General features: G+C 49.3%; 2 protein-coding genes across 3 annotated transcripts; both read left to right on the forward strand.

The window, feature by feature from the left end:
- The first annotated feature begins 226 nt into the window (after positions 1–226).
- On the forward strand, positions 227–5,894 carry HYKK (hydroxylysine kinase). Of its 2 annotated transcripts, none has more exons than XM_042824203.1 (5): positions 227–399; positions 962–1,303; positions 2,588–2,730; positions 5,008–5,191; positions 5,378–5,894. In XM_042824203.1, exons 1-5 carry the CDS (start codon positions 375–377, stop codon positions 5,848–5,850), a joined length of 1,167 nt encoding a protein of 388 aa, XP_042680137.1. In that variant the 5' UTR covers positions 227–374; the 3' UTR covers positions 5,851–5,894. The 2 variants fall into 2 exon arrangements, with proteins under 2 accessions (XP_042680137.1, XP_042680138.1); XM_042824204.1 differs by lacking the exon at positions 227–399 and adding an exon at positions 605–611.
- A 776-nt stretch (positions 5,895–6,670) lies between these two features.
- PSMA4 (proteasome 20S subunit alpha 4) lies at positions 6,671–13,399 on the forward strand. The gene is made up of 9 exons (XM_042824724.1): positions 6,671–6,777; positions 6,985–7,013; positions 7,156–7,198; positions 8,125–8,287; positions 10,906–10,983; positions 11,199–11,287; positions 12,058–12,188; positions 12,380–12,503; positions 12,992–13,399. Exons 2-9 carry the CDS (start codon positions 7,011–7,013, stop codon positions 13,144–13,146), a joined length of 786 nt encoding a protein of 261 aa, XP_042680658.1. The 5' UTR covers positions 6,671–6,777; positions 6,985–7,010; the 3' UTR covers positions 13,147–13,399.
- Positions 13,400–13,548: the final 149 nt, after the last annotated feature.

Consider the following 13,548-nt stretch of genomic DNA (forward strand, 5'->3'; position numbering starts at 1 on the left):
TGGCAGGTAGTGGTAGGATCTGCAAAAATTGATGGGGGTTTTGTCTGACAGCTGCCTATCTTCTACACGTGCCTTTTAGACCCGGCACTAGACTTGCGTCCACGTCCGCTCAGTTATTTAAGCCTTCGTTACCGTAACGATCGGAGAGGCACCAATAGCACCTTCCCTGCCTCAGCCGACCGACGCAGCGCCGTGCGGGGCGGGCACAGAAAGCGCCCACCTCCCGAGCGGTGGCGGTGCGGCCGGGAGACAAAGGCGATGCTGCAGGGGTTGTGGGTCTGTAACGCCGCAGCTGTGTCCCGTTCCGTGCTGGCTGTAGCCCGGGGCACGTTTTAAGGCACGGCCAGAATGCTGTTCTGTTTCAGACCGACGGAATGCCAGGAGCTGGAGGCGGTGTCGGTAACCGCAGAGCTCTTTCCATCAGCTCAGCCCTGCTGCTTGCTCGCAGATCCGCCCGCCCTTCGCTCCGAGGGTTCGGGGTTCGGCCCGTGGCGGCAGCCCCGAGCCCGGCTCGCTGCGGGCCGAGCACGGCTTCGGTTGTGGTAAACGACCGAGGCAGAGGGGCCCGCGTTGTTCCGCGCTCGTACTGCACGCAGCCCCGCTGTGGGCCGGTAGGGGAGCGCTTGCCGCCAGGCGCTTTGTTGCCGGCGGGAAGCCGCGCTGTTCCCTTCCCCGGGGCTGCCGCCGAGCTCCGGCCACCACCGTTCCCCCCTCGGGGCGGCTGCGCTGCGCTGGCCGCTCGCGGCCGGACGGCGCAGGTCCGGCGGCTCCTGCTCACTGGGGCCGCTCGCGGGGGAGGCCGGGCCGGGCAGCGGGCGCTCCGCCGGGCAGGGCAAAGGTCCGCGCGGCTCCGAGCGCTGGGGGAGAACGGGGCTGGCTCGGTGGTTGGTTTGCTGCGACCGTTACCGATTGCCGCCGGCGGCACGGCACGGCTCGCCTCTTCTCGTCTCTTTCTTCACAGACGCGATGGCTTCCGGAGACCGCCGCCAGCGGGAAGCCGCCAAGCCAGCCTTCGGCGAGGACGAGGTGGCCGAGCTGGTGGCCGAGGTGTTCGGATTAAAGGCGGCGTGGGTCAGGCCCCTGCCCAGCTATGACGATCAGAACTTCCACGTGAGAGTCTCGAGCGGAGGCGAGGCCGAAGGGGCCGAGGAGTACGTCCTCAAGATCACCAACTCGGAAGACAGCCGGCAGCCCGCCCTCATCGAGGCGCAGACCCAGGCCATGGTGTTCCTCAGCGCCCGCGGCTTCCCCGCGGCCACGCCGCGGCTCACGAAGGACGGCAGCATCATGGCCCTGCGGGCAGGTGAGCGGCTCCACGACCGCGCCTGGCGGTGAGCGAGCGCCTCGTCACGGCGCAGGTCTGCCTCGCTTCTGGATCCCGCCCTCTTGTGCTGGCACAAACGTGGAGTAACGCTGGGCACCTGTGAGCGAGCTCAGGCAAGATGCAGAAGGCTGGTGATTTCCCAGGCCCTGCAGCTCTGGCACTTCCTGTAGATCCCAATCCGCTGCACACCTCCCTTTCAGCTTCTGAGCTAGGATTTCTCGGATGAAGTAACTTTGGGGTGCACAGATACTGTGCTCAGAATGCCAGAGCTGAGCTCCATCCAATGCCCTGTGTAGTGTAGGAAAGCCAGCAGAGATGCTGGACCTTGAGCAGAGTAAGAGCAGCAGCACTGCAGCAAGCTCCTGCAGGTGTGGTTTGAGGTGGGTGCAGGATGGCTCACTGCTGGAATTGCTAGTGGGAAGATGGTTGTTTTAGTAAGAACTACAAGCACAGGGAAGGGTGGGTTATCCTGCAGCTGCTTTTTCACTTGAATTGCCCTGATAGGTTCTCTGGGTCTATTCATCCAAAGTTGTTTTAAGTTGACAGTTTAGATGTAGTACGGGTTGTAGTCGTGACAAAATTGCACAGAAGGAGTCTCCAAAATTAAAGTAAATTTGGCTATCAAAAGTAGAAGCTCAGGTTGCAGTATAGCTCTCAGAGATGGATATGGTCAGGTGTCAGGTGACTGCCTGTGAAAGTCCAAACTTCACAAAAAGTCCAAACTTCTGCAGCCAAGGAACACTTAACTCTGAAAACAGTTTCCATATAATTTGAAAAAACAGACGTATCTGTGCACTTAAAAATAACAAACCATACTGACTAAATCACAATATAAATGATTTGCCTGTCCGTGCACAGAATGGTGTAAAATACAGTTCCAGCCCATCTATGATCTGATGCCTGAATAAACTGCTTAAACAGTGCCTGGAAGAAAACTTGTAACACATTGCTTTCGTTTTCACTGCTTCCATACACAAGCTGGGATTCCTGAGGGCACCTACAGAGCTCTGCAGGCGAGGGGCTGGAGGCACTGAGTGAAAGCTGCTGTGTGCAGGGTTAATTCCAAGCACGAGGACCAGGCATCCAGCACAGCCTGCAGCTGTGGCAAGGTTTGCACATCACTGTTGCACATTCTGGTAAATCAAGTCTTTGAGTGAGATCAGTTTTATCAGTCGCATCCGAGAGTGAAGAAACCGTTTGCCTCTTGCATTAAGTAACACTCAGTAGAGTATGCTGAAGTGACTGACTATCTCTGCTTGTCAGGTAGCGGATCTGGAAACAAAAAGTACATGGTCAGACTGCTGACTTATCTGCCGGGCACACCTGTGGCTAAAATTGCTGCACCAACTCAGCTTCTGTATGATATTGGTAAGCTAGCTGCCAGTTTGGATAAAGCTCTCACAGAGGTGAGTGAGTTCTTGTTCCGACTTCGCAGATTTCATTCACATTTCATTTCTCCTCTCTGTTTCTTACTGTTCTCTGTCAGCTTTCCTGATTTTAAAACAGAAGTTGGTGATTTCAGAGCTTAATTCAACTTTTGGATGCCACCCTGCATGCTGTAAAACTGGTTAAAACCTTGCCCCAAGTAACCTGACGAACCTGACCGCTCACTGCTTATAGCAGAGTCTCAGTGATCCTTTTGCAGTGCTTTTTTGTACCACAGTAAGGGAGACTGCATTTATTCTTGCTCACACAGAACTCACCTGTTTGGCATTTGAAGCCTGGTAAATAAGGAGAGTGAACCCTAGCTGCCTGAATCAGAGCACGCACAGCGTGGTTCCGAAGCATTAAATGCTTTTGTTGGGTACTGCTGGCCCTTCTTCTCTTCTGAACTCACTTTGACTTGCTCTGTTCCTCCTGGCCATTAGGACAGTGACCATTGCTGCAGCAGGAGCAGTCATTTCCTTTTCTGTAATGCCAGCTGTGTTAATGGAGAGAGATGTGTGACACTTCTCTGAGTTCCCCTGCTTTCAGTCAAATAATCTTAATGCATAGGAGATTATTTCTGTACTCTGTAATTATACGGGGTAATAAAACTGATAAATCATCCAGTAATTAAGTTAGATACATAAAAGAATTCCTGCATTATTTATGGCCTTTCATTAACCTTTTCTTTTTGTGTTCTGGCTACTGCCTTCAGACAGTTATGAAGTGTGAATTGCTAGCTTCACTCACCACATTCTGAAATTACAACGGTGTTTTTCCATTGGGAAAGATAACTTACTATTGCCTTTTAATAGTCTGGCTGTGCTCTGATAATGTGATTAAAATAATGTATATGGGCCAGCTAGTCTCAAAAGATGCCTGTGACTTCTCCTGCGAGGAGGATTTAGTAGACAAGAAAGCAAATTTTGATGGAAAAGGCTCTTAAGCCATTAATATATGGATTATCACGTACCAAGATTTGTCATCTAAGGGAGAGAATACTACAGTTCTTACCATCAAAACTTCTCAATGTCATTGACACCAAAACTAAAGCTAAGGCATTACATTTTCTGATGGCAGATGGGAATGTACAGCCTGTCTTTTCTGTCCAGTCAATTTGCTTTGTCAGCTGGGCAGCAAGGCCATGTGCCGTGTGTTCTTTTGTGCACAAAATATCATTGCACCACTTCCTTTTTCTGCTGTCTTTTTTTGCTTGAATGTGTCTCACATCTTCTAGTGGAAATAAGCAGCTATCGATGACTTGACAGCGACAAAGGCTCAAGCAATTGCTGAGATCTCTGCTTTACTGCCTTTCCCACATCTGGTATCTCTTTGTAGTTCTGTGTTAATTTGTGCAGGGAAAATTGCAGTGGTTGCTCACCAAATGGCAGTCTACCTACCAACATGGTCTTCTGTACAGCATTAGGGATCCTCTGTTGTGATTTTTGCTTTGGGCTTGGTGTTGTTCCTTACTTCTACATGAGTTCCAGTTTTAACTATCATTTAGCTACCTTTAACTAATAGCCTTAATTCTAAACCTGAGTTTCTCTTTAAGAGGAGCCAACTGCTCACGGGAAGTGAGAAGCACACATGGGGCTGTTTGCTGGGGTCTCTGTGTACTGGATGGATGTTTGAGAGCCTGTACACATTTTTACAAGAACAAAGCTCCATCTAGCAGCTCTGCCAAGCACTCCTGTCTTAATGACATTGCACATGTCAGATGATTCTCAGGCTCAACTCTTTAAATGCACAGAGTGCATCTGTGGCAGTTTTTGTCTCTTCTGCTCCAACAGCTTCTGTAGCACCAGCTGCAGAATCCAGCTGTGTGACTGCAGCCTTGGCAAGGCCTCTGTGCAGCAGCATCCCTGTCACTCTGCAGGAAGTCACCATTGATTTTAAGTGATTCAGCAACAAAGGGTTTAGGATAATCTATACTGGAAGAATGGAGAAAAAACATTCAGGTTTTATGGAGATATTGATAGGCTTGCCTATCTTACTGTTCACTGGAATAGGTTGCCCAAGGAGGTTGTGGGTGCCCCATCGCTGGAGGCATTCGAGACCAGGCTGGATGTGGCTCTGGGCAGCCTGGTCTGCTGGTTGGTGACCCTGCACACAGCAGGGGGTTGGAAGCAGATGAGCATCGTGGTCCTTTTCAACCCAGGCCATTTTATGATGAAATAATCCTTCAGATTCTACTTCTGCTTGTTGGGATGAAGTATGAATTTTAATTTATGGCCTATTTTGTTCTCTTTCTGCAGGAATTCCATCATCCATCAGTAGGAAGTCTGCATCGAGATCAGTTCATCTGGAACCTGGCGAACGTCCCTCTTCTGGATCAGTATGTGGATGCCTTGGGCCAGAAGGAGCACCGAGACGTTGTGCAGTGGGTCATCCAGCAGTTCAAAGAGAAAGTCACACCCAAGATAAGCAGTTTTCGAGCTTGTGAGTGTTTTATTCTCAATCATGCTGCAGTTTGTTCCAGGAAACAGGCGCACCAACGCAGCTGGCTTACAGTTATTAAATACATACCATGGCAGTCAATACCAATACAATGCAGTTATTAAATACCATTGCAGTCAATGCCAACAGAATGCAGTTATTAAATAGCGTTTCTCGTTGTGCTTTTAGGTGTCAACCACGGGGACCTCAATGACCACAACATCCTGGTGGTTCCTGGCTCCCCTCGCGGGGCGGCCCCGCAGTACTGCGTGTCAGGCGTGCTGGACTTCAGCGACATGAGCTACGGCTGCTACGTGTTCGAGGCGGCCATCGCCATCATGTACATGATGGTGGAGAGTGCGGAGCCTCTTGGTGTGGGTGGACACGTCCTGGCAGGCTTCGAGAGCGTGCTGCCGCTGACGGGCGCAGAGCGGGCAGCGCTGTTCCTGCTGGTGAGCGGCCGCTTCGCGCAGTCGCTCGTCATGGCGGCGCACACAGCTCTGCTGCACCCAGAGAACATGGAGTATCTCATGGTCACCGCCAGGACGGGGTGGAGGCACCTGATGGACATGTATGCGCTGGGCCAGGAGGCGGTGGAGAAGACGTGGTTTGAGACGGCCGCGGCGTATGTGAGGCAGCCCCGTGAGGTGGGGCTGCAATAGAATCATAGAATTGCAAGGTTGGAAATGACCTGCAAGATCATCTAGTCCAACTGTCTTCTCATTATCACTGCTACCGCAATCACTAAACTGTATCTCACAGCTCCTCATTCAGATGCCTCTTGAACACTGCCAGGGACGATGACTCCACCACCTCCCTGGGCAGCCATTCCAGTGCCTGACCACTCTCTGACAGAAAAAGTTCTTCCTTATGTCCAACCTAAACCTCCTCTGGTACAACTTGCGGCCATTTCCTCAGGTCTTGTTTGTTGCCTGGGAGAAGAGGCCAAACCCCTCCTCACCACAACCTCCCTTCAGGAAGTTGCAGAGTGCCATGAGGTCTCCCCTGAGCCTCCTCCAGACTGAACAATCCCAGCTCCCTCAGCCACTCCTCATAAGGTTTGTGCTCCAGACCCCTCACCAGTTTCGTTGCCCTTCTCTGGACACGCTCCAGGGCCTCAATGTCTTTCCTGTACTGAGGGGCCCAAAACTGAACATAATACTCGAGGTGTGGCCTCACCAGTGTTGAGTACACGGAGATGATGACTCCCTGCTCCTGCTGGCCACGCTGTTTCTAATGCAGGCCAGGATGCCGTTGGCCCTGTTGGCCACCTGGGCGCACTGTTAGCTCACGTTCAGTCGAGCATCACCCAACACCCCCAGGTCCCTTTCCATAAAGCTGGCGGAGCGCTGCACGGCCCGGTCCTTCCACCGAGCGGCGCGCAAGGGGCCGAGGCGGTCACGGCTACGGTCACGTGATACGGTCACGTGGTAAGGACGCGCACCGCTCCGGCCGGGTGACGCACCGCGCAGGCGCGGCGGCCATTTCCGACGCTGTGGTGCAGGTGTGGGACAGGCTGTAACGGTCAGTGCTTCCCGCCGGCTGCACCTCAGCGACCCTTCGGCACATCGCGCGTTCCTCGGCACCCTGTGAGTGAGCGAGGGGAGGAGGGAGTGAGAGCAGAGGGAGCGGGGCGGGCGACGAGGCTTTCGTTCCCCCTCTGTCGCTGTGAGGATGACTCCGCACTCCGGGCCCGGAGCGCCCCAGGCTGCAGGCGGGGGTCGGGCGGGTTCCTCTGGGCTGGGGGCCGTGTGGGAATGGCCCGCTTCGCCTTAACGCGCTGTGATGTTTTGCAGGCCCGCTGCCCCGCCTCTCCGGCACCATGGTGAGTGGGCGCGATGCGGGGCTGCGGGCGGGGCGGTACCGGCAGTGCCCACCTGGACGGGGCCGTTCTGAGCTCTGCTCCTCTTGGGGTGCTGTGCTCCGGCGGAGGGTGACGATACTTAACGAGCTGTTCTTTCTTGCAGTCTCGAAGATATGACTCCAGAACCACCATATTTTCTCCAGAAGGTACTTTTTGACCCTACGTTTCTAATTGAACACCTTCCATTCCGTTTCTCAAACGTAACGCTGTTCAGCACAGGGCCGGTTGGTTGGGAGCACTGTGTGTCCGTCCTTGTATGAGTTCTTGTTTATTTTATTATTTACTGTGAGAGTGGTGAGGTGCTGGAACAGCTGCCCAGAGAGGCTGTGATGCCCCGTCCATCCCCGGAAGTGTTCAAGGCCAGGTTGGATGGAGCCCTGGGCAGCCTGGTCTGGTATGAAATGGGGAGGTTGGTGGCCCTGCATGTGGCAGGGGGTTGGAGATTCGTGGTCCTTGAGGTCCCTTCCAACCCGGGCCATTCTGTGTTTCTGTGTGAGTTGCACAAACCACATTCACCTGTCACAGTAGCTCTGTGTACAACAGAGTCCCTGGATGGAGGCTTTCCAGTTCTTGTACTCAAGTGTCGGTGTGACCATATTCACATCTGTATATTTACACCAAATTCCACTGCTATTTTTTTTTTTTTAAGCACCTTAATAACTCATCACTCTTTGCCTTTTCTCTGAGTGTGGATGCAGTTTTTTACTATTTTGTTACTGATGCTGCTGCTGTGATCTTGTTACACTAGTACTTGCAAGTAATTTTTTTCTTAAGAGACAAAATGTCCGGTATAAATGACTCAGTTTTTTTTTTTTAACCCATTTTGTCTCTTCTGAAGTAGATCTACTCTGCAGATTATTTTTCCCCCATGCTAACTATGCCCAAGATTACCTTCTCAAATTTGTGCACTTCTGATTCCATCCTCTGTTTGAAAAAACTCATTTGCTGGCCCCAGCCTGAGGAACTAGTCCTAAACTGCGAAACAGGCATGTGTGTAATTCTTGCAAATTCACCTTTCCTTGTATGTGTTCTCATTCAGTGCTGCCTTACTGCAATTTAACTCGTTTCCTAGGCCGTCTGTACCAGGTTGAGTACGCCATGGAGGCAATTGGACATGCAGGTACTTGCTTGGGCATCCTGGCCAACGACGGCGTTCTGCTGGCTGCGGAGAGGCGCAACATTCATAAGCTGCTCGATGAAGTTTTCTTCTCAGAAAAAATCTACAGACTGAACGAGTAAGTTGAAATGCTGGTTGGATGTCTGCTGACGTTACCCGTGACGAAGTACTGTTGTTATTCAAGCATTTTAGCGTTGGACCTGGATTTATTTTGTTTGGAGGGTTTGTATTGATGTGATGCAGCATTCTGGATGTGTGTGACTGTGTTGATATTATTTGCTTCAATGATTCTTCTGAAGAAGCATCATGTTTTTATTTCTGAAGAGAATTTCCTAGGTGCAATAACATGTTGTTACTTACCCATACAAGGTAAGGTTATTGCATCACTATTAAATTGGTTAAATAACAAGAGGAGGGAAATACAGAATGCACAAATCTGAGCACAGTATCACAGAATCACAAAATGGCCGGGTTGGAGAAGGGACCTCAAGGGTCAATACTGGAGGCTTGTCAATGTGATTCCCTTCTACAAGAAGGGCTGTAAAGAGGATCTGGGGAACTACAGGCCTGTCAGCCTGACTTCGATACCTGGGAAAGTTATGGAGCACATCATGCTGGGTGAGATCACACAGCATGTGCGTGGCGTCCAGGCAGAGGATCAGGCCCAGCCAGCATGGGTTTGTGAAAGGCAGGTCGTGCTTGACCAACCTCATCTCCTTCTACAACTGGGTGACCAGCCTGGTAGATGAGGGAAGGGCTGTTGATGTAGTCTACCTAGACTTCAGCGAAGCCTTTGACACGGTCTCTCACAGTATTCTTCTGGGGAAACTGGCTGCCTGCTGCCTGGACAGGTCTACAACAGGTATACACTTCTTTGGAGAAGGAACTGGCTGGAGGGCCGTGCCCAGCAGGTAGTGGTGAATGGAGTGAAGTCCAGCTGGTGACCGTTACAAGCGGTGTCTCCCAGCGGTCGGTACTGGGGCCCATCTTGTTTAATATCTTTATTGATGGCCTAGATGAGGGGATTGAGTGCACCCTCAGTAAGTTTGCAGATGACATCAAGCTGGGAGGTGGTGTTGATCTGCCTGAGGGTAGGGAGGCCCTGCAGAGGGATCTAGATCAGCTGGATCGCTGGGCTGAGGTGAATGGGATGAGGTTCAACAAGGCCAACTGCCGGGTCCTGCACTTCAGTCACAGCAACCCCATGCAGCACTGCAGGCTTGGGGATGAGTGGCTGGATGACTGTGAGGAAAGAGATCTGGGGGTGTTGGTTGATGCTTAGCTGAATGTGAGCCCACAGTGTGCCCAGGTGGCCAAGAGGGCCAACAGCATCCTGGTCTGCATTAGAAATCTGCATCTACAGCATCTCTAGGCAGCTGTTCCAGCACCTCACCCTTTTCTCCTTAAAGAACTTCCCTCTGACATCCAACCTAAATCTTCCCTCCCTCAACTTAAAACCGTTTCCCCTTGTCCTGCAGTTATCAACCCTTTCAAAGAGTTGACTCCCCTCCTGTTTGTAGGCTCCCTTTAGGTACTGAAGGCTGCAATGAGGTCACTCCTCCAGGCTGAACAAGCCCAGCTCCTCAGCCAGTCCTCATAGGGGAGGTGCTCCAGTCCCCTGATCGTCTTTGTGGCTTTCCTCTGGATCCTCTCCAACAGCTGTCTTTGTTGTACTGGGGGCTCCAGACCTGGATGCAGTGCTGCAGATGGGGCCTCACGAGAGCGGAGTAGAGGGGTCAGTCACCTCCCTGTCCCCGCTGGCCACCCATCTTCTGATGGAGCCCAGGATACCAGTTGCTTTCTGAGCTGCAGGAGCACACTGCTGGCTCAGCATTCCCTTTTAAGCCTTTTTTTTTTTTCCTTGTGTGTTTCAAAGAGACTGAAACAAACTGGATAAAACCTGTTTCAGCTTTCTTTGCCACAGTTGTAGCAGAGATGCTTATCTCACTGCTTCGACCTTTTTAGCTTTTCCAGAGATTCAGTGTTAGACTGTCTTGCCTGTAGGGAAGGTAGCATTTAAGCCTTGCTGTAAGATGCATTGTGAAACACGAGTAGGTTTTCATCTGTCAGTCTCCCATTCTGTGTTATCCTGAAGGCAGCTGGAACTGTAGGAAGTGGTGGATTTTCAAGGCAGTGATGTAAAATGTGCACTGGAGTGGCTGCCTAGGCCAGCTGCTCTGAGAAATTGTTAAGATAAAACAATGTGAATTATTGTCTGTACTGAAAGTTCTGTAGCAGTATGAGATTTAGCAAAGATCTACTGAATTAGGAGCTAATGAAACAATTAAAACAAAGATGATTTTCAGCTAAAGCAGTTACTTTTCTAATGGCTGGCATCACTAAGTTACGTTCATACGAATGCAGTGTGAGTCAGCAGATTGCACTGAGGGTCCATACGGGTTCTCATGTGGCTGGTGGGTGGCCTCTGTGTGGGTCCTGCTGTGTAGCCAGTGCTTCTTGTGAAGGTGTCAGCACTGTTAATCATTTTGGTGGTCCTCAGAACCATGCCAGTGATGCACTGACCTGCTCATTTCCCGCTGTCTGCCTCTGCTCTTGCAATATGGTTATGTCAGACTTAGGATGTACTCTAGATGCAGGATCAATCTGTTCTGCCTGGCAGCAGTGTAGTTTTGATCATAGAAGCCCAGCAGCAGGCATTCTGTTTGAAGTGTTGTACGAAGACGTGACTATTCCTTGGGGACTGATAGGAATCCAATTCATATGTTCATTTTGCAGGGATATGGCTTGCAGTGTTGCAGGAATAACTTCAGATGCCAACGTTCTAACAAATGAGCTGAGGCTGATTGCACAGAGGTAGGTTGGCCTGTTGTTATGGGGGCTTTGCTTAATTCCAAGGTTGGGTTCAGTCTGTGTGTTAAATCACTATGAACATGCACTTAGTACAAGTAGTTTTTTTTTAAGTCTCTCTGATCTGTTTTATTTTAATTTAGAAACTTGTTCTTCAGTTCAATGTGGTAGCAGGATACTGTCAAAAAGGATTTTGAGACCCCTTGTCTTTCATGCTATAGGTATTTGTTACAGTATCAAGAGCCCATTCCTTGCGAGCAGTTGGTAACTGCACTGTGTGACATCAAGCAGGCTTACACGCAGTTTGGAGGTAAGGAAGTGTGATGAACCGTAGTGCTTTTAAGTGTCTAAAGAAAGATTCTCTAAGGTAATTTGAAGCATCCAAGTCTCTGAAGGGTTTAAAGGTATTCTTCTGTAACAAGTTACACCGAGAAACAGCAGTAGCTAAATTTAAGGGAATAGTCAATCAAAATTATGAACTCTTGGTTTGCTGCTGAAATAGTCACTGAGGGATTGATAGCTGAGGCTCAGGCCCGTTGCCTATAATGCTTTGAGTGCTCTTGGGTTTGGTGAATGCCTTCAGAAAGAAGCAGGGTATCAGTACTGTAACACTGGAAAAAATAGTATTTTTGTGGATCAAATACCATATTAGAAAATGATGTTGTGAGGAGCGTTCCTCAGTAAATGAATGGGTGATTCTGGTATTTTGCATATGGGCACTGTGAAAGAATGACCTTTTAATGTACTTGTGTTTGATTGACTCTTAGGAGTTAAATGCTTGAATAATAACCACTGCGTAGTTTAAATGCTGAGGTTTGATTTGAAGTCCTGGAATGATAAATTCCAATTTTTGGAGACGGAGATAAGCTGCTGCTGGGGTTAAATGAAAGCAATTTCTGCTAGTTGTCCCTGCCTCCCATCCCCCAGCACTTAGAAATGCTGTAATGCTTATCTCAAGTAACAGAAGTGCAGAACGGTCTGTTAAATCCTACTTCACAGGAACGGATTTGACAAAGGAAATCAAAGAAAGTAATTGTCACTCATGGCCAATCTTGTTCCTAACGGCCTTCCTTCCAACAGGAAAACGTCCTTTTGGTGTTTCATTGCTGTATATTGGTTGGGATAAGCATTATGGATTTCAGCTGTATCAAAGTGATCCCAGCGGCAATTATGGAGGATGGAAAGCTACGTGCATTGGCAATAACAGCGCTGTAAGTTCTTTTTACTTTTCTCTCTCAAAGATGTAAATGACACTGTAATAATTAAGCCGAGTGCTTGATTATGAGTGCAGAGCAGAAATGGATAACTGTAGAAACACTGTTCCTCATGTTCTGATATTATCTGGCAAAAAACTTAGTTTGATTGCCCAGTGATACCATTTAAATTTCTGTGGAATTCATAGGCAGCTGTGTCAATGCTGAAGCAAGACTACAAAGAAGGAGAAATGACCTTAAAGACCGCACTTGCATTAGCCATTAAGGTTCTAAATAAGACCATGGATGTCAGCAAACTTTCTGCAGAGAAAGGTAAGCAGTTCTCTAATGCTGGATGACTTATAATTAATTAATTAATTAATAGAGAGTATGTTGAGAATTTTTTATACTGTGGTTAGCTGTGGTTTGTTGGATTTTATAGCTCACGTAAGAAAATAATTTTGATGATCCTCATTGACTTTGCTAAGTGACGTGCAGTTGACTTGGGTGAGGATGATCTTCTTTGGCCGGCTCCAGGTGCCCAACCACAGTTTGGCTAGGCCTCAGTGCAGCAGCAGAAGTGGTTCTGTGCCTGGTGGAAGAAGCACTGGAGAGCTGTGGATGAGCTGGTGCAGGCTGCTGCACAACAGGGCTGCTGCAGAAGAGGACTGCTGCCACCTGGCTTGCCATTCAGGCAGCTTTTAGATGGAGGCAGGACAAGAATCCTCTGCTTCATTGTCAATTGTAACTACTTGACCTTTCTGATGATGTTCTTTCAGAAGGACGGTACGTAATGCCTCTGTCTGTTCCCTGTGTTTCAGTTGAAATTGCAACGCTGACGAGAGAGAATGGGAAAACAGTAATAAGGGTTCTGAAGCAAAAGGAGGTGGAGCAGTTGATAAAACAACATGAGGAGGAAGAAGCAAAAGCTGAACGTGAAAAGAAGGAAAAAGAGCAAAAGGAGAAGGATAAATAAAATTTGAAGTCAAGTGTTCTGAAAATAGCATAGGACCTGCTTCAGTTAAAGGTAATCTGGTTTTCTGTTTTGTGGAAGCCTACAAATACGCCAGGGGAGAACACGGAATTACTTTTGCTGAACCAGGTCCTTAATCATCATCAAGATAATTAGTTTTCTGTTCCTTATATTGACCAATAATTGCTTTAATTCTTGAACACCCTTTCTTTCATCTTCTATTTTTTATTATGGAATAAAATTTAAGAAGAATGGTGATGAGTGTCTTTATTTCCTTGGTAATGCCTGTGTATGTGCTGTCTTGAGGGAACTGATTGCTTTGAAACGTGACATGGTGTGTGCCAGCTGGTAGCTCTGTGTGTGAACTGCAAGGCAGGAGGGTGCCTTTTCAGGTAGTGAAGGGGC

Source organism: Centrocercus urophasianus, unplaced genomic scaffold (genome assembly GCF_019232065.1).
Source record: "Centrocercus urophasianus isolate 14NV4802_14NV808 unplaced genomic scaffold, USGS_Curo_1.0 seq_23, whole genome shotgun sequence".
Classification (NCBI taxonomy): Eukaryota; Metazoa; Chordata; class Aves; order Galliformes; family Phasianidae; genus Centrocercus; species Centrocercus urophasianus.

Bases quoted from the DNA above. Each gene is read 5' to 3' on its own strand.
- HYKK (XM_042824203.1), top strand. From the start codon at position 375: ATGCCAGGAGCTGGAGGCGGTGTCG. The intron at 400-961 runs GTAACCGCAGAG...CTTTCTTCACAG, and splicing joins AGGAGCTGGAGGCGGTGTCG to ACGCGATGGCTTCCGGAGAC. The intron at 1,304-2,587 runs GTGAGCGGCTCC...TCTGCTTGTCAG, and splicing joins CATCATGGCCCTGCGGGCAG to GTAGCGGATCTGGAAACAAA.
- PSMA4 (XM_042824724.1), top strand. The intron at 12,189-12,379 runs GTAAGTTCTTTT...TGGAATTCATAG, and splicing joins GCATTGGCAATAACAGCGCT to GCAGCTGTGTCAATGCTGAA. The intron at 12,504-12,991 runs GTAAGCAGTTCT...CCTGTGTTTCAG, and splicing joins CAAACTTTCTGCAGAGAAAG to TTGAAATTGCAACGCTGACG.